Source organism: Myotis lucifugus, unplaced genomic scaffold, assembly GCF_000147115.1.
Source record: "Myotis lucifugus unplaced genomic scaffold, Myoluc2.0 scaffold_158, whole genome shotgun sequence".
Classification (NCBI taxonomy): Eukaryota; Metazoa; Chordata; class Mammalia; order Chiroptera; family Vespertilionidae; genus Myotis; species Myotis lucifugus.
Window position 1 is genome coordinate 2,940,665 of NW_005871206.1, and position 22,223 is coordinate 2,962,887.

The 22,223-nt window shown below is 39.1% G+C and overlaps 1 protein-coding gene and 1 non-coding gene across 3 annotated transcripts; one reads left to right on the forward strand and one right to left on the reverse strand.

The window, feature by feature from the left end:
* Nucleotides 1–1,568: 1,568 nt before the first annotated feature.
* SKA2 (spindle and kinetochore associated complex subunit 2) lies at nucleotides 1,569–22,027 on the reverse strand. 2 transcript variants are annotated; one of them, XM_023759620.1, is made up of 4 exons: nucleotides 21,829–22,027; nucleotides 7,266–7,352; nucleotides 5,107–5,220; nucleotides 1,569–2,964 (listed from the first exon to the last, which is right to left on the reverse strand). In XM_023759620.1, the coding sequence occupies exons 1-4, from the start codon at nucleotides 21,859–21,861 to the stop codon at nucleotides 2,896–2,898; spliced, it is 303 nt and encodes a 100-aa protein (XP_023615388.1). In that variant the 5' UTR covers nucleotides 21,862–22,027; the 3' UTR covers nucleotides 1,569–2,895. The 2 variants fall into 2 exon arrangements, with proteins under 2 accessions (XP_023615388.1, XP_006095690.1); XM_006095628.3 differs by having other exon boundaries at nucleotides 5,107–5,283; nucleotides 21,829–22,022.
* Nucleotides 8,569–8,675, forward strand: LOC111827396. Its single transcript, XR_002830936.1, has one exon. It is a non-coding gene; the product is annotated as a U6 spliceosomal RNA (small nuclear RNA).
* Nucleotides 22,028–22,223: the final 196 nt, after the last annotated feature.

Consider the following 22,223-nt stretch of genomic DNA (forward strand, 5'->3'; position numbering starts at 1 on the left):
ATTAAAGCATTTGGATTTTATTATAATTAGTGGGCAACAACTTTATGTGTCAAAAATTATTTATGTACAGGAACTTTATTAATATTAATTGCCTGAGCACTGAAAAAAATGAATATCTGTTACTAAAATGTAACTGTAAATTAAAGGAGGAGGGCTTTCTGTTCTTGACATATTCAAACTGGACAGGACAATTTTAACTGGAGCTACTCTCCTAACCCTGTTTGTCAGTTATTGTAAGTTGGCCAATGGACATACATGATCATAACAAATTCTTAAAATTATATTAAAGTATAATTCGATAACCTGCAGACCTAACATTTTATGTATTTTTCCTAGTCGTTTCAATGCCTCATTTTTATTACATATATGGAACTATCATTTATTGAAGGATTACTAAATATCCTTCAATATTTATCCTTCAAAACCAAACAATATTTCATTGTGCTTCCCACCATGCAGGCACAGAGAAGTTAAGTGATTTGCTCAGGGTAAAACAGCTGGAATTTAAAACCTGCTATTTACATCTTAGATATGATGTCAAAGCCCAATTTTAACTTCAGAACAGCAATATCTGCTTCCATTCCCCCATTCAGCATTTCCCTGAACATTAACAGTAATAATTTATAGGCAACTCTGACCTCCTATTGCATAGATACATCATGATTTACTTTCCTGTTTGCCTGCTATCAGCCAGATGTGTATGTATTACTATTGTAAATAATCCTGTGATTAACATTTACACCAAGATCTGTCCTGTAATTTGGACAATTATGTTATTGTCAAGTTATTTAAAAATAAATAGGGAAATACATACAAACACACAAAACTAGCAAGCAGCAGTTGGCAGTACTCTTCTGATTTCAATTTCTTAGCTTTCATATAGAATAAACAAGTACAATAATATAGGCTGGAGGAGAACAAAGGCCGTACTGAAATACAACAGGGGAGAGTCACAGAAGGAGATGTGACAACAGAAGCAAAGCCAAGAGGGAAATCGTCGGATGTTATGCTGTGGAAGAATGCAGGTAGCTTTTAAAATGGAAAAGGTTGACTCCCCTTCCCACCTACTCCAAAGTATCCAGGAGTTTCTGAAGATTATGTCAATTATCCTACATAATAAAAGGGTAATATGCAAATCGGCCAAATGGCGGAATGACCGGTCGCTATGATGCACACTGACCACCAGGAGGCAGACGCTCAACGCAGGGGCTGCCCTCTGGTGGTCAATGCGCATCCACAGGGGGAGCACCGCTCAGCCACAAGCCAAGCTGACTGCTAGTGAGCGGCCCTAAGCTGTCAGTCAGACATCCCCTGAGGCTCCTGGACTCTGAAAGGGCACAGGCTGGGATGAGGGAAACCTCCCCCCCCCCCCGCACGAATGTTATGCACCGGGCCTCTAGTAGAAATGAAGTTGCTATATATTCTATTTTTTTTAAGAATTTTTTTTAAAGCAACCAAAGGACTACATTTTATCAAAAAAAATAGCTCAGTAGAGAACAAAATGATGAAAATATTGATTTTTAATATTCTTCTAAAAAGAAATACAATAAAGACAACCTAAAACAGCATTTGAAAGCAGAACTCATGTTGCTCAACATTAGCAAGCAAAAGGAATAGGACAAAAATAAAAGAGGCTGTCACAGAGAAACCAGCTTATTACAAAGGTTAGGTTTTATGGGACACTATAGGTCACTTAGCAATCTCACTGATAATGTGACCACATCTTCAATTAAAATTTTCAAAAATAGAAAATTATATACATATATAATATATAATACAAATATTTTTTCCATCTTTAATTTCCAATGCACATTCATTCACATTTGACTGACAGTACATAATCATTCTTTTTTTTTTTTTTTGCCCAGTAAGAAGGGACTTTATTGGGGGATGGGGAAGCCGAGATGGTGACTCCATGCAAGGCCGGAGGGAGAGGCTCGCTCGGTTTTCGGTTAGGTGGAGAAGGGCTGGACCGTTTCATTGGTTAGGTTGTTGTAGTGGTATTTGCCAATGGAAAATAACAGTTTTGTAGCAGAAACGAATCAATTTCACAAAATGAAGTTCAAGGATGGGCTGGTAGGCTTCATCTTCCCTAGTGCAGACCGCGGGTCCCTCTTCGGGACGTCTGCTTATCCCGAGAGCACGCTCGGGCTCCTCTTGTCCGGGTCCTCTGACGGGCATGTTACTTTTGGCCGGGGATCCCAGCCTGCTCTAACCTCAAGGCTTCCGCTCCTCCTGCTCCAGGCCGTTCTCAGAAGCCTTTCTGCGGGGAGGCCAGATCACCGCCAGCTTTCCATTGCCCCTGATCGCCATTAGGCTCGGCGCAGGCTCCTTGACCTCGGCGGTGCCATAGACGCTAAGCCTCTGGCGCTGCAGCTCCCGCTGGAGCTCCTGCGCCTCCCGCACCACCTGCTCCAGCAGCGACGGCGCGATGGGCGGCGGTGCGCGGGCCAGCACCGGGCACCTGCTCTGCACGGCCAAATGCGACAGGCTTACTGGCTCCCGTAACCGCTGCGGGCGAGTCGCACCCACCCTCGGCCTCAAAGAAGCCTTTGAGCTCGCCCTATAATCATTCTTTTATGATAGAACATCTTTGTTATCCTGATTATACAAAAACAGATGCAAAATAGTGTTGAGACTTTCTTGCCTGAAATTGCAAAACTAAGTGTGCATATATTTAAATCCTTTTCCCATTCCATCCTTTTGACTGAAATTTATTCATATCTGTCCTTATATTTCCCTCTTGTGAAAGGCATCACTATCCAGTCACCCAGGCCAAATTTTCTCTTTCACCATACCCCACCTCTAGTTACCATATGCTAACAAGACATCTTCCTAAATCTCTCTGGAATTGATCTCTTCTCCACCAGAGTTCCCTTTTGCAAGTCCATTTCTTCATAAATCTGACATGTGAGATTTTAATTGCTGTACTGCAGTTTTCTCTTCTTCAGTCAGTGGTGACAGCTAGAAAACAAATGACAGTCTTTTTTTCCAAAACCTTTAAAAGCTTCAACTATAATTTTAACAAAAACACCTTTAAAGACTGTTAATTTAATTAACTTCTTAAAATATATATATTAACTTCATATATATATAAACTCAGAGAGGAAGGGAGAGGGAGAAACATCGATGATGAGAAAGAATCATTGATTGGTTGCCTCCAGCACATCCCCCATTGGGAATTGAGCCCACAACTGGGAATCGAACCATAACCTCCTTGTGCCCTGACTGGGAATCGAACCATAACCTCCTTGTTCATAGATCGTTGCTCAACCACTGAGCCATGCCGACCAGGCTAGTTAACTTCTTTATCACAACAATAAATGTTTCTATGAGCTTATACCATGTATATGATACAAATTTCAGAAAGCAGGAGAAAAAATACATTATTTGGCTACCTATATACAAAGTGCTTTGATGTTTGAGCTTCCAAAGAACTTGCAATTAAGTTGAAGAAACAGCCCTAGCTGGTTTGGTTCAGTGGATAGACGCAGCCTTGGGCAAACTACGGCCTGCGGGCCGGATCCGGCCGGTTTGAAATGAATAAAACTAAAAAAAAAAAAAGACCGTACCCTTTTATGTAATGATGTTTACTTTGAATTTATATTAGTTCACACAAACACTCCATCCATGCTTTTGTTCCGGCCCTCCGGTCCAGTTTAAGAACCCATTGAGGCCCTCGAGTCAAAAAGTTTGCCCACCCCTGGGATAGAGCTTCAGCCTGCGACTGAAGGGTCCTGGGTTCGATTCCAGTGAAGGGCACATGCCCAGGTTGGGGGCTCAATCCCCAGTAGGGGTCATGCAAGAGGCAGCTGATCAATGATTCTCTCTCATCATTGATGTTTCTGTCTCTCTCCCTCTCCCTTCCTCTCTGAAATCAATGAAAATATATTTTTAAAAAATTTTTTTAAAGTTGAAGAAACAAGACCAAGATGTCAAACAATTTAAGGACTATAATTGGACAGAACCAAAGAAGTCAAGTCTGAATGCTATATGTAAAAGTATTTTGATAAAGAAAGTAAACAAAAATAATCTGGAAGTTTCCTAAGAAGTAGAAACTTGGGCTAAATTTTGAAGGATAATTAAGATGCTTTTAGCTGCAAGTAAAAGAAACACATTTCAAAATGGATAAGTAATACAAGTTATTATTATTGCAAAATAAATAGAACAGACTTTAGGGCTGGTCTGTTCATCAGATAAAGACTCAGTTTTTCCCATCTCACAGCTCTGATAATCTTACTGGTAGCTTTATCTTAAGAGGTGATGCTAGGCATCACCTTTATACAAAATGTTTATACAAAAAGTTTTTACCCTGGCTGGTTTGGTTCAGTGGATAGAGCATCAGCTTGCGAACTGAAGGGTCCCAGGTTCGATTCCAGTCAAGGGCACATGCCCAGGTTGCAGGCTCTATCCCCAGTAGGGGGTGTGCAGGAGGCAGCTGATCAGTGATTCTCTCTCATCATTGATATTTCTCTCTCTCCCTCTTCCTTCCTCTCTGAAATTAATAAAAATATTTTTTTTAAAAAAAAAAAGAAAGAAAAGTTTTCTCTTGCCAAGGCTCTCTCATTAGTGAGGAAACTCTTCATTTCCCACTTCCAGACTCCCTCTTCACATGTCAGTTGGGTTACAAACCCATTCCTGAATTAAGTTTACTTAAAGGAAAATCCATTCCCATTGCCAATCAGGCACACACTGAAGCTGAGGATAGTGCCAGCTTTATTTACCTCAGGCATGAGGCTGTGAGGGACAGCACACATCTCAAGAAAATCAGTACTGCCGAAACCGGTTTGGCTCAGTGGATAGAGCGTCAGCCTGCAGACTGAAAGGTCCCGGGTTCGATTCCGGTCAAGGGCATGTACGTTGGTTGCGGGCACACCCCCAGTAGGAGATGTGCAGGAGGCAGCTGGTCGATGTTTCTCTCTCATCGATGTTTCTAACTCTCTATCCCTCTCTCTTCCTCTCTGTAAAAAATCAATAAAATATATTTAAAAAAAAAAAAAAGAAAGAAAAAAAAGAAAATCAGTACTCTGTAAGGCAGGAAGGAAGAACATAGATGCTGAGAAACAACCAGCGAACAGTATCCAACATGTCAATTGAAAGCATTACCTCCAGGTCTGTTTGCTTTTGTAGTTCTTGTATCATGGTCATAGTCTTATTGAAAGTAGCACAAATGCGGCTCTTAATCTCTTTCTGCTCATCAGCAATTGGCTTAAAGCGTGCCTGCAAAGTTTGATATCGGGACTTTATTGCTGACAATTCCTGTAAGAGTGTAACTGGATTTTTCTATATCAGGAAAAAAATTAATATATATTAAATTGTGGAAGTGAAAAATTAAGCTTCTTTTAATAATTAAAATTTATGCAACACATTTTACCGTCCATTTAATCAAACACTGTATTTTATTATACAACTGTGCGACAAGGATGGAAAAGGGGAAGAAAGAAGTAAGACCTAGATTCTATTCTAAAGAAATTTAAAGCCTAGGTGCAGAAGTACAGCATAGGGAATATAGTCAATAATAGTGTAATAATAGTGTAACCCGTATGGTGTCAGGTGGGCACTAGAATTAACGGGGAAATTATATAATTGTCTAATCACTATGCTATACACTTGAAACTATTATAAAATAATACGGAAATATCAACTCTAGTAAAAAAATAAATTAAAAAAAAATAAAGCCTATGTACAGAAATAGCTCACAAAAAAAGCAACATTAAACAGCAAATAAGGTCACTTTAGATACATATTTGATGCATAGTTCACAACAATTAATTACATAATATTTCTAAAATACAATTCTAAATACTATTCAGAAGATGATTAAAGGAACTATATTAATTTGTCATTAAGGAATAAGACAACTTGAAGCCACTTTATAAATTCTTAAACATACTGCCATGAGGCTTAAGTATGTATAAATACTAATTCATTGATTTCACTATATAAAATTCATGTCAGCTCAAGCAACTGTATTTATAAAGAGTGTCCCAAAATTCACACAAGATTTGAATTTAATGGTGCTCGCTATCGCGACATGATAATCCAGTTTTTTGTGCCTAAATTGCAAGATATGGATGTGGACAACATGTGGTTTCAACAAGACAGTGCCACATGCCATACAGCCCGAGAAACAATTCAATTACTGCACGAGTCATTTCCTGATCGTGTAATTTCTCGTTTTGGTGATCAGAATTGGCCACCCAGATCATGCGATTTAACTACATTGGACTTTTTTCTTTGGGGTTTTTTGAAGTCTAAGGTTTATGCCAACAAGCCCACGACCACCCACACCTTGAAGGAGGAAATTGAGCGCTGTATCAAGGAAATTCAGCCACATTTATGCAAAATGGTCATGGAAAATTTCAACAAAAGAGTGCGTATGTGCCAACAAAGCCGTGGAGGCCATTTGCCCGATATGCTATTCCATACATAACCCTATACTGTATACTTTATGAATTAATAAAAAATTTACAATTTTTAATTATAAACCTGTGTTTTCTATCAAAATTACTTCTTGCGTGAATTTTGGGACACCCTTACATTACATTGGTTTTTCTAATTCTTTTTAAAATATAGCCACTATTCCATAAAAGACATTTTTTACTGTATTTTTCCAGTTTTTCTACTGGAGATCTTTTATCCAATACAATGTCCAGTATCTAGAAACATGGTAGAAAATCTACCCCTAAGGGTGAGGGGGGGTGTATAATGAGTAGATACTCCTAAAGGCATCTTAATATATATTTGATGCTATTTATTATTTCTTTGACCATATCAAATATACTAAGTATTCTTTTTTCATGGTGTCTATCTTCTGTTCCTTTCCTACTTGTAATGGCCATGCCATAGGTCTTGATCACTCTCTGCAGAATTATTTTATCAGTCGTTTTTTTTGTAGTATATTTTCTATTTATTAAACTTTTATACAGTCGTTTGGTCGCAACAGTCACTTAGGCTTTTATATAGATAGATAGACTGTTCTAGAGGTATCTATATTCTCTCACAATTTCAAAGGCTTCCACAATGGTTCGTATCTCCTGACTCAATAATTCTTTTATAAGGGTTAAAAAAATAAAATAGCCACAAATTTCCTTGACCATGGTACAATAATATGCTGTGACCAAGTTTCCAACATAAAAAGATTTTAAGTTTCTATGAGTTCAGTACTTAATACTGTAATTATTATAATCACTACTATTAGAAATACTATCAGAAAATCTTTTGATAAAATATTCTGTTGAAAAGACATTGATTTTGCAGATTACCTCGCCTGCTGAATCAGGATGATTAGTCTTGATTTCATATTCCAGCCTGTATTGAATGTAATCCAGATCAGAATCAGCTTTCTGGAACTAAAAATCAGCATAAATCATTATTCTGTGAACCAAAAGTCATATTAATAAACATGATCCTGCAACTATTCTTTCTTTTCTCTTTATATTTTTTAGTATTTTAATAATGTGATATACAATTCATTTTGAAAATATGGAAATAAAAAGGTATAAAAAAAACCCTAAATGGTCTATAATAACCAGGCTATATTAAAAATTTCTTAAACTAGTTAACATTTTGAAAATCACTTCTCTCTGCATGTGTCTTAGATTTTGAGCCAAAATTAAAATACCAAGAAGCCACCACCATCATATATTAATACAGTAACTCACAATGTGTTCAAGAACTCCCTAGGGTCACTGACACCCTCATCAGTTAGGCAGTGGTTTTTCCTCTCTCGTAGGAAATGAGGTTTCAAGTTAAAACACAGACCAAATTTATTTTCAGGGATTCTCACAGTTTCCATTATCTGCAACCCTATTAACCAAAAAACTACAAATTAATGCTACACAGACCAAAATTAGAGAGCTTAAAGTCACAAATTATACAAGGAAAACTACATACTAGTATGCCACAAAAGTAGCCATCTGAATAGACCCAATTTATTGAACGTAGGTCCTAGGATAGAACCATCATCTGTAGTACACCTCTCAGGGAAAAAAAAAGGGAAAGCTACCACAGACCTAAATATGTGTATGTACATATAGAAAAGCTGGAAAGGATATCTAACAGAAAAAGTAGTTTAGTGCTTGCTTCAGCAGCATATATACTAAAACTAGGAGCCCAGAGTACGATTCGAAATCGCAGGACGCCGCCCACCCTTGAGTCGCCGGTCCAGTCCTGCCTCACTCCCCGGGCCCAGCAGCAGCCGCAGCCGCTGCTGGTCTGGCCCTGCCTCCCTCTCCGGCCCTTGAAGCAGCCATGGCCACTGCTGATCAGACCCTCCCCCTGCCGCCCCACCCCCGACGCTGCACGAGCAACCTCCTCCTGTTTGGTAGACCCATTATGGCAACTGTGGGCAAACTATGGCCCGAGGGCGGGATCCGTTTGAAATGAATAAAACCAAAAAAAAAAAGACCACACCCTTTTATGTAATGATGTTTACTTTGAATTTATATTAGTTCACACAAACACTCCATCCATGCTTTTGTTCCGGCCCTCTGGTCCAGTTTAAGAACCCATTGTGGCCCTCGAGTCAAAAAGTTTGCCCACCCATGCATTACGGTGTCCCGGTTAATTAGCATATTTCTCTATTATATATACAGATTGGAACAATACAAAGAAGATTAGCATAGCCCCGGCACAAAGATGACAAGCAAATTCGTGAATGATTCCATATTTAAAAAAAAAGAAAAAGTGGTTTATATCTGAATATGTTTAATTTATAAATTATTCTTAACTTTTCAAAATTCCGCATCTTTTATATTATTTTAAAGCAGGTACTGCCTTGAATTTATCAAGGAAACATCCATGAGTTTACTATGAAAGGCAAAACATGATTTCCACAGGGAAATTGCCTAGCCTACAGCGTAGGAGACTGCTTTGGGGATAGAGTTTGGACCTTATTATACACTTAAGCTCTGAACTAAAGATTGGTTCTTAAAATTTTGAACCCTTAGTGGAAAGAGTAAAAGCCAAAAAAACCCACTGTAAAAGTAGTTCTCAGGTCTAATGAGAAACAGTCTACAGATATTTCATTACACAAAAGGTAGATTAAGGCCTCTACTTTGGAATATAAAGTAGGATAAAATGGCTCTCAGAAGTTCAAATGCTTCTAAGATCAGGAACTGTCATCATTGAACAAAATTTCAGAAAGAGATATACTAAAATTTCCATCACCAATTGCTCTCATCATTGACCTAAATTTGAATGGAAAATTTTGCAACTACCAAAGTTCTATCTTTATAACCAAAAATTTTTGGAGTGGAAATAAAAGGAGAGAGAAAGCCAGTTTTTGCTTTTAAATTTTTTCCAAAAATCTCTTAACAGCAAAGGAGTTGCTATGAGCCTAAAAAACAAACAAACAAACAAAAATGTAGACATTGTTAATTTTAAAAAATTTTAAAGTGTTTTCCAAAAAATAGAGGCTTTTTGTAATCTTTGTCCTACCCTATATAAGCAGCTGGCTTATGGGGGGCTGCAGAGCAGATTTTTGTGGATGACCTGCTGCTCTCCCATACTGCCAGCAGTATTGGAATAAATGCTCATATATGATTCAACCCTGTCTCTGAGCTTAATTGGCTCAAGTAGTGGCAGGCAGCAGGGATCCACTGATTGTTTGGTTACAAGGGCACATGCCTGGATCCCCAGTGTGGGGCATGCAGGAGGCAGCTGATCAATGATTCTCTTTCATCACTGATGTTTCTATCTCTCTCCCTCTCCCTTCCTCTCTGAAATCAATAAAATATATATATATATTTTAAAAATCCAAAAAACAAAAAGAGGCTTTTCATGTCTTATATACTGGTACTTGTTAGATTAGATGCCAAAAGTAAATTAACTGATAATAAGACTTTATAAACATACTAATAATTACTATATATGTATAGGTATGTATAAAGAAATTACTGCTGGCATAATTTCCCATATTAGAATATGTAGGGGATAATCTTTTCCTTTATATAAACAGAGTGCACAAACCTATATAACATGTGGATGGAGAGGATGGGGAGGGGGATAGAGGAGAGGGCAAATCAAATTAAACAAAGGCTCTAAGCATTCAAGTACTGAATTGGTTTAATTATTGAAATAGACCACAATTTCATAGCTTTATATATAACACAAGGTTTTACATGACATTCTAAAGCATAATTTTAAATAAAAGTTTTTAAAACAAATTACCACAGAATTTTTAACATTATGGCATTTGTGGCTTTAGGGTTACTTTAAAACAATCTCTAATCTGGAAGCCCTGAATTGTTTATGAACCAGAAACTCTTAGGCCTATGAGGAGTTCTTTAAAATTATTTTATTGATTGATTTTGTCAGAAACTCTTTAGAGAGATTTGTTATTCCACTTATTTATGGATTCACTGATTGATGCTTGTATGTTTCTTTTTTTTTTTTCTGAACCTGAGAGTTATGGTTTATTGCTTTGCTGGGGTCCAACCCCAGCAGGTCCAGGAGTCCCCAAAGGTGTGGACGGAGTCAGCGAAGAAGGAATGACACGGAGACAGCGTTCAGTTGATCAGCAGCCTAGCCAGGATCCCTAGCCAGGATCTCCAGCCAAGTTCTGGTCTGGATCTCCAGCGAATTTCTGGTTAGGATCTCCAGCGAAGTTCTGGTCAGGATCCAGCCAAGTTCTGGCCAAGTTCTGGTCGCTTGTATGTTTCTTGACCGGGGATCGAACCCACATCCTTGGCATATCAGGACAATGCTCAACCAAATGAACTACCTAGCCAGGACCAGGACCTATGTGTTTTTTGTTTTGTTTTTTAAATATATATGCATATGTATTTATTTCAGAGAGGAAAGGAGAGGGAGACAGAAACATAAATGATGATAGAGAATCACTGATGGGCTGTCTCCTGCATGCCCCTCACCAGGGGATGGAGCCTGCAATCTGGGCATGTGCCCTGACCAGGAATGAACCATGACCTCCTGGTTCATAGCTTGACACTCAACCACTGAGCCACAACGGTTGGGCCCTATGTGTGTGTTTTTAACTCAACATTTTAGTTCTGCTTAAAGTTTAATTAGCATAATCCCATAGTCCATTTAACAATGTCTTCTTGTTAAGAGAGTAGTTTCAGCTATGACTTCCTGTAATACCTGGAGGTCCACAATGTGTTAAAATCCATCAAACATGCGCTAGCTGGTTTGGCTCAGTGGATAGAGCATCAGACTGCGGACCGAAGGGTCCCAAGTTCGATTCCAGTCAAGGGCAAATGCCTGGGTTGCGGGCTCGATCCCCAGTTGGGGTGTGCAGGAGGCAGCCAATCAATGATTCTCTCTCATCATTGATGTTTCTATCACTCCCTCTTCCTTCCTCTCTGAAATCAATAAAAATATATTTAAAAATAAAATAAAATGAAATCCATCAAATAGTAACAAAAAGAAGTGGTTCCTGCTTTTGAGTAACTTATAGATTAATAAGAAATGGCAGAGTGTGCTTCCAATCAATGGTTTATAGAATCAGCTAAATTTTCATTCAATTTGCAAGCCAATTTTTAAACACAGGTATCAGTAAGAATTAAATATATAAATTTACAAAGCAATAAATTTATTGAAAACATCTACTCAAAAATCATAACTTCAGTTATTTTATTATATTTTACTATTATCTATGCTCTTGAGGTCTATCATATCTGTATAGTGGAAAATACATTCAATAACATCATGGTGGAAGCTTAAAATTGGTCAGGATGGAACTATTTACACCAGGAAAATTGGCAAATGCTAAAAGTCTGGGCTTTCTACTTTCAAAAGGTTGTTTTTGTTTTTTTTTAATTCTCATGCCCTTTTTAAGTAATGTGTACACAGTTCCAGTGAAAAATCCTTGAGAAAATAAATAGAATTATAAACAGACTTTAAAACACAGAAAACCCAAAAAAATTAAAAGTAGAATTACCATATGATCCAGCATTTATATTTCTAGGTATATACTCAAAAGAATTGAAAGCAGGGATACAGATATTTGTATACTTGTTTATAAAAACATTACTCATAATAGACAAAAGGTGGAAGCAACTCAAGTGTCCATTAATAGATGAAGAGACAAAATGTGGCACATAAATACAACGGGGCATGCAGGAAGCAACTGACTAATCATTCTCTCTCATCACTGATGCTTCTCTCTCTCTCCCTCTCCCTTCCTCTCTGAAATCAATAAAAATATATTTTAAAAATAAAAAAAGCTTATCTAAATTCATAAAAAAAAATTGAAAGAGGCCTCAGGGAATGAAATGAAGTTTAACCTTAGCAGGATCTATCTAGGAAAGGTTTTTAAACTACTAAAGCCAGTATTCCTGGTCATCCTGAATCCAAACTAGGAGATAAATTAAGCCACTAAAGAAATCTGTTTTCCTCAAGATTTTAGTTCTATCTGAGTAGAATGTACCTTTTCCTTTGTTAACCGGGATTTCTAAGTCTTCATAATAAATATGGTATCTGTATATATAAAAGGCTAAGTGACGAACCGTACTTCTGTCTGACCATCTGACCGATCAGCTGGTACATATGATGCACACTGGCAATTTAAAAATAAACGTTGACTTGCACATGCACAAAACATATAAAGCTCTTGCTGGCACCAATCGCACCTGTGTGTTTTGATCTGTCATTGTTGATAGTGAATTTGGTTGACACTTCTATTACACAGAAAGGGTGAACAGCGATATTAAAGTATTTTTTCTAATTAATTTCCTTTCAATGTTCACGAATCTGTGCACCGAGCCACTACTTATATAATAAAGGAGAAATCTTTATTTATAAAGTTAACTTCTACGCCCTCCCATTCATCCAATGTAAACATTTATTTGCCTCTAGTGTCTATATGCTGGGCTAACAGACTTTTATATATGAGACAAATACTACATATATTTGTTCAAAGACACAGCACCCTGTACTTTTCTTCATATTTATTTTTTTGTGATTTATTTCTCTCCAGCTTATTTATATATTTAACTTTGCTTACCACAGTTCCTCATACAATAGGTAAAAGAAGTCCTAGCTGGTAATTATTTGATAAATAAATAGACAAAGCATTACAATCTAATGTATCCTGCTTACAACTGTATGAAAACACATTCTGAAGGGAATTTGAGGTAGGGCTGCCACATAATATACAGGACACCCAGTTAAATTTGAATCTCAAATAAACAATGAAAAAACTAGTATAAATATTTCCCATGCACTATTTGGACATAATTATACTAAAAATCATATATTGCTTATCTGAAATTCAAATTTAACTGGGCATCTTGTATTTTTATTTACAAACTAGAGGCCCAATGCACAAAATTCGTGCAAGAGTAGGCCTTACTTCCCCCGGCTGCTGGCACCAGCTTCCCTCTGGCACTCGGGACCCAGGCTTGCTTCCCTCCACTGTCTGCAACCCCGAGACCTGGGCTGGCTTCCCTCTGGCCGCCCACAGGCACCTGGGACCCGGGCTTCCCTCTGGCCCCAGCTTTGTCCACTGTCCGGAAGGACATCCAGTATAATTAGCATATTACCCTCTTATTATTATAGATAAGCCTAGTAACACTAAATTGAGGGATTGCAATGTTATCAAACTTGGGGCCAGAAAGAGAAGTGGCACAGAAGCATATCTTTACATGCTTTATCCTTAGTCCCTCATTAAGAGTCAGGACAAACAATGTTTCCTTCACTTATGAGATAATATTTCCATATAACTAGACTATACTGCTAATAATGGATTAGCCAACATATTTGTATGTGAATTGAATAAGTTTTGAAATTCAAACAACAGCCTAGATTAAACCAACATCCTTCAAAGATGATGCCAAGAAACTCAGTGGTTTAAAAACAATCATTTATTCTCAATAAATGATTTGACTAGGTGCTCTAGGCTGGGCTGCGTTTGGTAGCTCTGCTTCTCACTGCAGTTCTGTATTGTCTGGTAAGACGTTGCTCCAGGTATGTCATCCTCCTTGAATCAGAAGATATATATTTTTTAATTTTTAAAAATATATTTTTATTGATCTCAGAGAGGAAGGGAGAGAGAGAGCTAGAAACATAAATGATGAGAAAGAATCATTGATCGGCTGCCTCCTGCATGCCACACACTGGGGATTGAGAGCCTGCAACCTGGGCATATGCCCTCACCAGGAATCAAACCATGACCTCCTGGTTCATAAGTCGATGCTCAACCACTGAGCCACACCAACTAGACTTAGTTAGACATTTTTAATGGAAAATATCATCAATCATAAAAGCTACAGTAATTACGATAGGCTGATACAGTATAATGAAACAAAATACAGTTCAAAAATAAGTAAATCTACCCATACATGCTCAATTGATCTGCTACAAAGGAGCTACGGTAATCCACTGGGGAAATTATACTCCTTTTAAGAAATGGTACCAAAACAAGTGGATACCCATATGCAAAAATAAAGACCCTCCACACTTATCTGATACCATATACGAAAATTAACTCAAAATGAACAGTCTCAATATAAAAACTAAAACTACAAATCTTCTAGAAGAAAACATAGAAGTATTTGTGACCTTGAATTAGGCAAATATTTCTTAGAACACAGCAAGTATAAACCATAGAAGAATAAAACATAAATTGGACTAAATAAAAAAATTTTTTGATAATCTTCACCCAAGGATATTTTTTTCCCATTGTTTTTAGAGAGAGTGGAAGGAACAGGGAGAAACTGAGAAAGAGAAACATCAATGTGAGAGAAACACATTGACTGGTTGCCTCCCACACCAGCCCTGACCAGGGCCTGGGATCGAGCCTGCAACCAAGGTACGCCCCCTTGACCAGAATTGAACCCAGGACCTTTCAGTCCATGGGCAGACACTCCAACCACTGAGCCAAACTGGCTAGAGTTGCATCAAAAAATTTTAAGTGAGAAGGCAAATAACAGAGAAAATTAAAGGATTCATAATGTAATAATAAAAAGACAAACAACTTAATTTGAAAATAGGCAAAAGATTTGACACTTCACTAAAGAAGATATATCAACTGCAAATAAGCACATGAAAATATATTAAATATCATTAGCCATTGAGGAAATGCAAATTGAAATTATGAGATATAACTACACATCTATGAGAATGGCTAAAATGAAGAATGACAATACAAAGTGTTGGTGAGGATGTAGAGAAACTGAAATCCTAATACATAGCTTTGGAAGAGATTTCAACAGTTTCTAATAAGATCAAGCATATATTTATCATGCTACTCAAGAGAAACAAAACCATTATGTTTACATAAAGACTTGTAATACAATCTTTATAACAATTTTATTCATAAATGGGTAAAGGCTGGAAACAACCCAAAGTTGATAATGTGATATTCTATACAAAGAAATATTACTCAGTGACAAAAAACAGTCCAACTATTAATACATACAACATGGTCAAATCTCAAAAGCATTATGTTAAGTGTAAGAAACCAGACACACACACACACACACACACACACACACACACACAAACACACAAAACCAGACACAAAGACTGTATGTTGCATATAAGTACATTTACATGAAATTCTAGAAAAGGCAAGTGGTTGTCAGGGAATTTGGGAAGAAGAGGTTGACTGCAAAAAGGCATAAAAAGGGCATGGTGGTTACATGAGTATACACATTTGTTAAAACTCATCAAATTGTACTCCTAAAATTGGTGAGTTTTAATGTATGTAAACTATATCTTAATAAAACTGATTACAAAAAAATAGTGCTGATTCATACTTTATTATATCTCAATTACAAAGAAAGAACTTTAAATCAAGAATTCTTAAGTTTTAAATTTGAGCACTTACCACACGATGCAAAGATTAAGATATAGGAAAAGTTATCATAGGAAATATATAACTGGCATTACTTTAATCACTTACTAATTCATTTTAAAATTCAATTAAATAATACCTGAGATTTGCCAGAGCCAATCAAAATCTGTTACAGAAAGTAGCAAATTATAAAGTACGTACTACTCATTTAGATTAGCCAAAACCACTTTAGCTATAAAAATTATTCTCTTAATGTGTTTCATAATGCAGTGTTTTTAATTAGTTAAAAACTTTTTTTTCAAATTATGACTTTTTAAAACACTTTTGGTAATATTTTTTGTAATAAAAAAACGTTTTCAGGAACAAAGATTTTGGTAAACTACTCACAGATATTGAAGATGCAAGGCAAGAATCAAAATTCTGGTGTGCATCCTGCTTTCAGATGCTTTGACAATACTATTGCACTGCTAGTGTCAAGTACAGTAGTGCAATAAAGTCAGAGCATTCGTTAGCAGTAAAGGTAGAAAAGGAACACAAAAGCATCTTGCAAGAGTTGAAGCTTCAGTGAGAAAAGAATTTAAAGAAGAATTGCCATTTTGGACAGAAGACATGCAAAACCTAAGAACATTTTTATCAATGTTAAAAATAAAAAAAAGAATCACACTTAAACATCAAAATGAGGTTGTTTTTTATGACTAACCTATGATTAATATTGAAATATAAACATACATATAGATAAAGTAATTTTGTAAATATGTCCTAAGTTTTACAAAGTTCAAAAATATTTCTGTCTGCTGAGATATATTGGTTAGCTCCTCCATAGCAATTGATTAACTGCCATATATAACAAGCCTTTTGAATAATATCAAAGAAAAAAAAAGTGAAATAATGTTTCCCAATCTCTATATACCCAATCTATCTCTGGAATATGCCCTAATATGCAAATAGACCGAATGGTGAAACAACTAAACAACCAGTCGCTATGATGTGCGCTGACCACAGGGGTGCATGCAGAACATGGCAGGTGTCTGCAGCAGGCGGCAGAGCGTGGAACATGGCGGCATCAGCCGCAGCAGGATGGTGGAGCAGGTGAGTGGGGGTGCCAGGCCAAGGTGGGGCACCAGTTACTGTCATAGGCGCAAGTTTCTGGTGGTTACTGAAAATTCTTTGCTCCCACCCGGCGTTTGCACCCGCTGCCAGCACCCGGCACCAGTCCTCATTGCTTGGCGCTGTCAGTGCGTGCAAGTGGCAGCTGCTGGACCTAATCACCCCTGAGGGCTTCTCCACCTCCTCCTGCTCCTTAGGGTGATCAGGGCAGCAGCCGCCGCTCACACCCACTGCTGGCACCGGCCCCAATGGCTCCTCGCCGTCAGCAGGTGCAAGCGGGACCAGCACCGTCAGCATGTGGGAGCAGTAGTGGCGGGTGCGGGACTGTCGGAAGACAGGGGACCAGGGGCCACAGCGAGAAGAGCCCAGTGGGGACATGGAGGATGGGCCAAACCCACCCCTGTGCCCACCGCAGCCTCGCGGCCCACAGTTCCTTTGAAGGTGCACGAATTTGTGCACTGAGCCCCTAGTTTAATCTATAATACAAAAAGCGCTTACCATCTTAGGGCTTTTTATCTAGTTTACAGAATTCCAGGGAATCAACGTATCCTAAACATGACATCATTAGCCCTACCTAGCTGAATATGATGAAAGGGCATTTTCAATTTTCAGTTAACCCCTAAAACATCAAAACATCTTTCTTAAACTTAAAAATCAAAGAGGCCCAGCTGGTGTAGCTCAGTGGTTGAGCATCGACCTATGAACCAGTAGGTATGGTTCCATTCTGGGTCATGGCACATGCCCAGGATTGGGGGCTGGATCCCCAGGAGGGTGTGTGCAGGAAGCAGCCAATCAATGATTCTCTCTCATCATTGATGTTTCTATCTCCCTCTCTCTCTGAAATCAATAAAACTATATATTTTTAAAAATCAAAGAGAGCCCTAACCGGTTTGGCTCAGTAGATAGAGCGTCGGCCTGCGGACTGAAAGGTCCCAGGTTCGATTCTGGTCAAGGGCATGTACCTTGATTGCAGGCACATCCCCAGTGGGAGGTGTGCAGGAGGCAGCTGATTGATGTTTCTCTCTCATCGATGTTTCTAACTCTCTATTCCTCTCCCTTCCTCTCTGTAAAAAATCAATAAAATATATTAAAAAAATAAATAATAAAAATCAAAGAGAAAATAATAATGGAATAATGAGCAGGTGGCGGGCGAGAATGGGAGGGTGTCCAAAATGTAAATATTTAAGTATCAGGTTTCCTTGAATGCAAGCCAACTGACATCCTAACTGGTAAGAAATCAATTCAAAAGTCAGATGTAAGCCCAGAAATAGAAATAGTATCACACTATACTACCTTTTGTGCACAATCAGTGGTACCACAAAAGAAGGACACTAGACAAATACCCCTCATTAAGTGAAGGAAAAAGTTAAAGAACCCTACAATAAACTTATTTCCCAATTAATAATGTTGACTGATGAAAAAACACTTCCCATTATTTTCACTAACCTTCCCTTAAATCAGCGGTTCTCAACCTGTGGGTTGTGACCCCTATGGCGGTCGAACGACCCTTTCACAGGGGTCGCCTAAGACCATCCTGCATATCAGATACTTACATTACGATTCATAACAGTAGCAACATTACAGTTATGAAGTAGCAACGAAAATAATTTTATGGTTGGGTCACAACATGAGGAACTGTATTTAAAGGGCCAGAAGGTTGAGAACCACTGCCTTAAATGGTCCAGTTCAACTACTTAGTTGGATTGAGCCTACGAAGAAATGAACAAAATTCAGGACTGCTGGAACGTGTCTTAACCTCAAATTCTGGGCCACATAAATCAGATATTAGAATATTTCAACTAAAAATCAGAGGATTGCATCAAAAATTATTTACCTGGGCAAAGGATCTAAATAGACACTTTTCAAAAAGGACATACAGAAGGCCCAGAGACATACGAAAACATGCTCAAAGTTACTAATCATCCGAGAGATGCAAACCAAACAAGAATGAGATACCAACTGACATCCTAACTGGTAAGAATGCAAGCCAACTGACATCCTAACTGGTTGTCAGAATGGCTATCATCAACAAAGAACAAGTGCTGGTGAGGTTGTGGAGAAAAAGGAACCCTCGTGCACTGATGGTGGGAATGCAGACTGGAGCAGCCACTGTGGAAGACAGTATGGAGTTTCCTTACAAAGTTAAAAATGGAACTCCCATTTGACCCAGTAATCCCACTTCTAGGACTATAAACCAAGAAACCAGAAACACCAATCAAAAAGGATATATGCACCCGCTATGTTCATAGCAGCACAATTGCAATAGTGGATTAAAAACTGTGGTACGTGGCCAACAACAGATTGAATGGATTAGAAAAACTTGTGTTACATTTACCCAATGGAATAATAGCCGCTAAAAAAAAAAGAAGTGACTTTTAATTTTTTGCAAAAGCAAGAAAGGAACGGAGAGAGCATTATACTAACCAAAATAAAGTCAGTTGGAGAAGGAAAAAAAATTACAGGATCTCCCTCATATGTGGGATAAAATAACCAACATATTTTGATGAAACAAGAATAGATCCAGTGCCGACCCGGTTTGGCTCAGTGAAAAAAACGTCGCCCTGCGGACTGAAGGGTCCCAGGTTCGTTTCCGGTCAAGGGCTTGTACTTTGGTTGGGGGCACCTCCCTTCTGGGGGGCGTGCAGGGGGCAACTGATCGTTCTCTCCCATGAATGTTTTTAACTCTCTGTCCCTCTCCCTTCTTCTCTGTAGATATTCAATAAAATATATTTAAAAAAAAAAGAATAGTTCCAGAGACAAATGCCAGGGGATTTTTTGTGTGTGTGTGTTTGGGGGGGGGGGGGTGGAGTTAGAGAGCAACCAAAGGACTGGTATGCATGCATATTAGCATAACCAATGGACAGACACTGGGGTGGTGGGGGCTTGCCCCGGGTGGGAATGGGAAGGGGGGTCAATTAGAGAAAAGGGAAATAAAAAAGACAATAAAAAATAAATAAACAAAAGCAAAAAAGAAAAAAAATTATTTACCTTTAAAATCTTAGAAACTAAACTGGTTCACAGATGTAAGGAATTCAAGACTTCCTTTCTTCTCTTCCTTTTTTAAAAAGATTGTTTTAAAAACTACCCCATCATTCAAACATCTAAAAGTTAGAGTCTGGCTACCACATAATTCTCTAAAACCTACTTTTCAAGATGTACACTTAATCATTTTTTCCTTAAAATAAAATATGTTCATTCTATAAAAAAAAAAAAGTCCTATGAGAATATTGACTCAATATATTGCAAAATCCAGAAAAGGCTTAATTGGTACCTCAAATAAACAGCCAACTTGAGGAGAGAAAAACTGTTAAAAGCAAAAGTAATATCACTTAGCATCTTACAATTAGGCAGAAGTGTGGATATGGAGGGAATTCAGAATGGGGGAGAAGAGCAAGACAATGTAAACATTTATGCCTGTGGATAGAATCAAACTACTAACAATTCTTTAACATGTTTTTGTGGTTGGTTTTTTTTTTAAGAGAGTTAATGATAAAAATAACAAAACTTTGAACTAAACGTCCATTATTACTGCTTTGGAAAGCTGCAGAAAATCCTTTTTCTCTGCCATTTCTCTCCCTATCTCCAGCACGCCCCCCCCCCCCCAAGCCCCCAAAATTTAAAACTCAAAACACTAGAAGCAACTGAAAGTTCAAATCGAATTTTTATATGAGGCACTACAATTCATTAATACATCTAAGAAAATCAGTTATATCAAAGTCTCACATGTTCTGGGGGGTGGGAATAGGGACGAGGATGGTATTCAGTTTCTTCCAGGATCATTACTTGTGCGGATGGTAAAATGACCCAAGATTCAGCTTAAAGAGGGCAACACAGGCAAAAAAAAAAATGATACCTAAAAAGTAATGACAGGGGAAAGCAAGGCGAGAAGGGCCAGATTTCGGGTGGAAAAGATTTTGGCTTCTCAATCCTATTTTTCTTTAACGGAAAAACCGACGGGAGCTCAAGGATGGGTGTGTCTTCCAAATTGCACGTGTTAAAGGAAGCCAGTCCACTCAAAAAAGCTGGTAATGCAGGTGAGAAAGGAGGACTGAAGATGGGGAACTAAAAAGAGAAGGGAAAAGCGCGGGCGATCAAGCTGGCAGTCTAGGGACGGGAGGGAGAGAATAAAGAGGACAAGTGAGAGGATCCAGAGAAGAAAACTGGGACAGCTCTCCAGCGAGGCGCCCTCGCGCAGGCCAAGCAGCAGAGGGAGTCCTTTCCAAGGATTTGCCCCCGCCCCCAACTTTCACAAATGAATGAAACCCGGAGACTGGAGAGCGGGGTGCCTCCCTGGTCCCAATCCTGCCCGCGCACCAGGAAAGGAGCTCACGGTTCAGGCGCCCATCGCTCCTTCCCCCATCCAAGGGCTGCCTGCCCCCTTAGAGCCAAACAAAAACTCGTCTAGAAGCTTTCTTGGCCTCTAGGAAGTGGAGCGCGCAAGTCTAGCCTCCTTCTCAGGCTTTTCAGCCCGCCGTGGAGGATGCAAACCTGTTCAGCCCTGAAGGGGTTTCCCTCCACCGCACTCGGTTCATCCCCACCCAAACCCACCCTCCATCCCTCTTTTCTGGGTGTGAACGACCTCTCTCCTTCTGGGACGTTTTGGGACCATTCCAGTCTCATCTTTTTGGTAGAAATACAAACGTCTGCACCAGCCACAGGTCCGTAAGGTGCGGAAAGGTGAGGGCAAGGAACAAACAATCCCGCTGGCCCCACACCCTCGGCATCTCCCGCCATTTCCCTCACCAGTCTCCCGGATGTAACCCTTCCTCCCCCGCCCCCCTCCCCCCGCGGCGGTTAAAAAACCAGACGGCGGCGACTCCCTTTGGTGCAGGAGGAGGGAACTCGGGTCTAGTCCAGCCTCCGCCGCCCAGGGTTTCCGGCGACTCTGAATTGCTTCCCACTTTGGAGGCCACAGGGGAAAAAATAAACTACCCAGCAGATCTCCTACACTTTACACTCACCATCAATTCCAGCTTATCGACCTCCTCCTCCATGTTGAATAGTTGACATTCCTCAGGCCCCGGCGGCGCTTAAGGCGCAAACCATACTAGCACTGAGCGTCCCTATTGGACAGCTGTCACTCAACATCTTGCACTCATTGGCTGCTCCGCTTCACCAGCGCCCGCCCATTGGCGATTAGGCAACGCCTCTCCCTCATGTAACACCTTTTCCAGTTGGGCCAAGGCACAAAATGCCGCCGGAGGGTTGGTTGCTGTATACTTATATTTTTACATTGGCTGCATCCTCCTCTCTACTTTCAATTTCATAGTTAGGGCTCAGCCGAGAAGACTGCGATTGGTGCCATCGGAAGAAGAGCCAACCAATGACACAAAGGCTTCCACAGAGAGCAAACGGG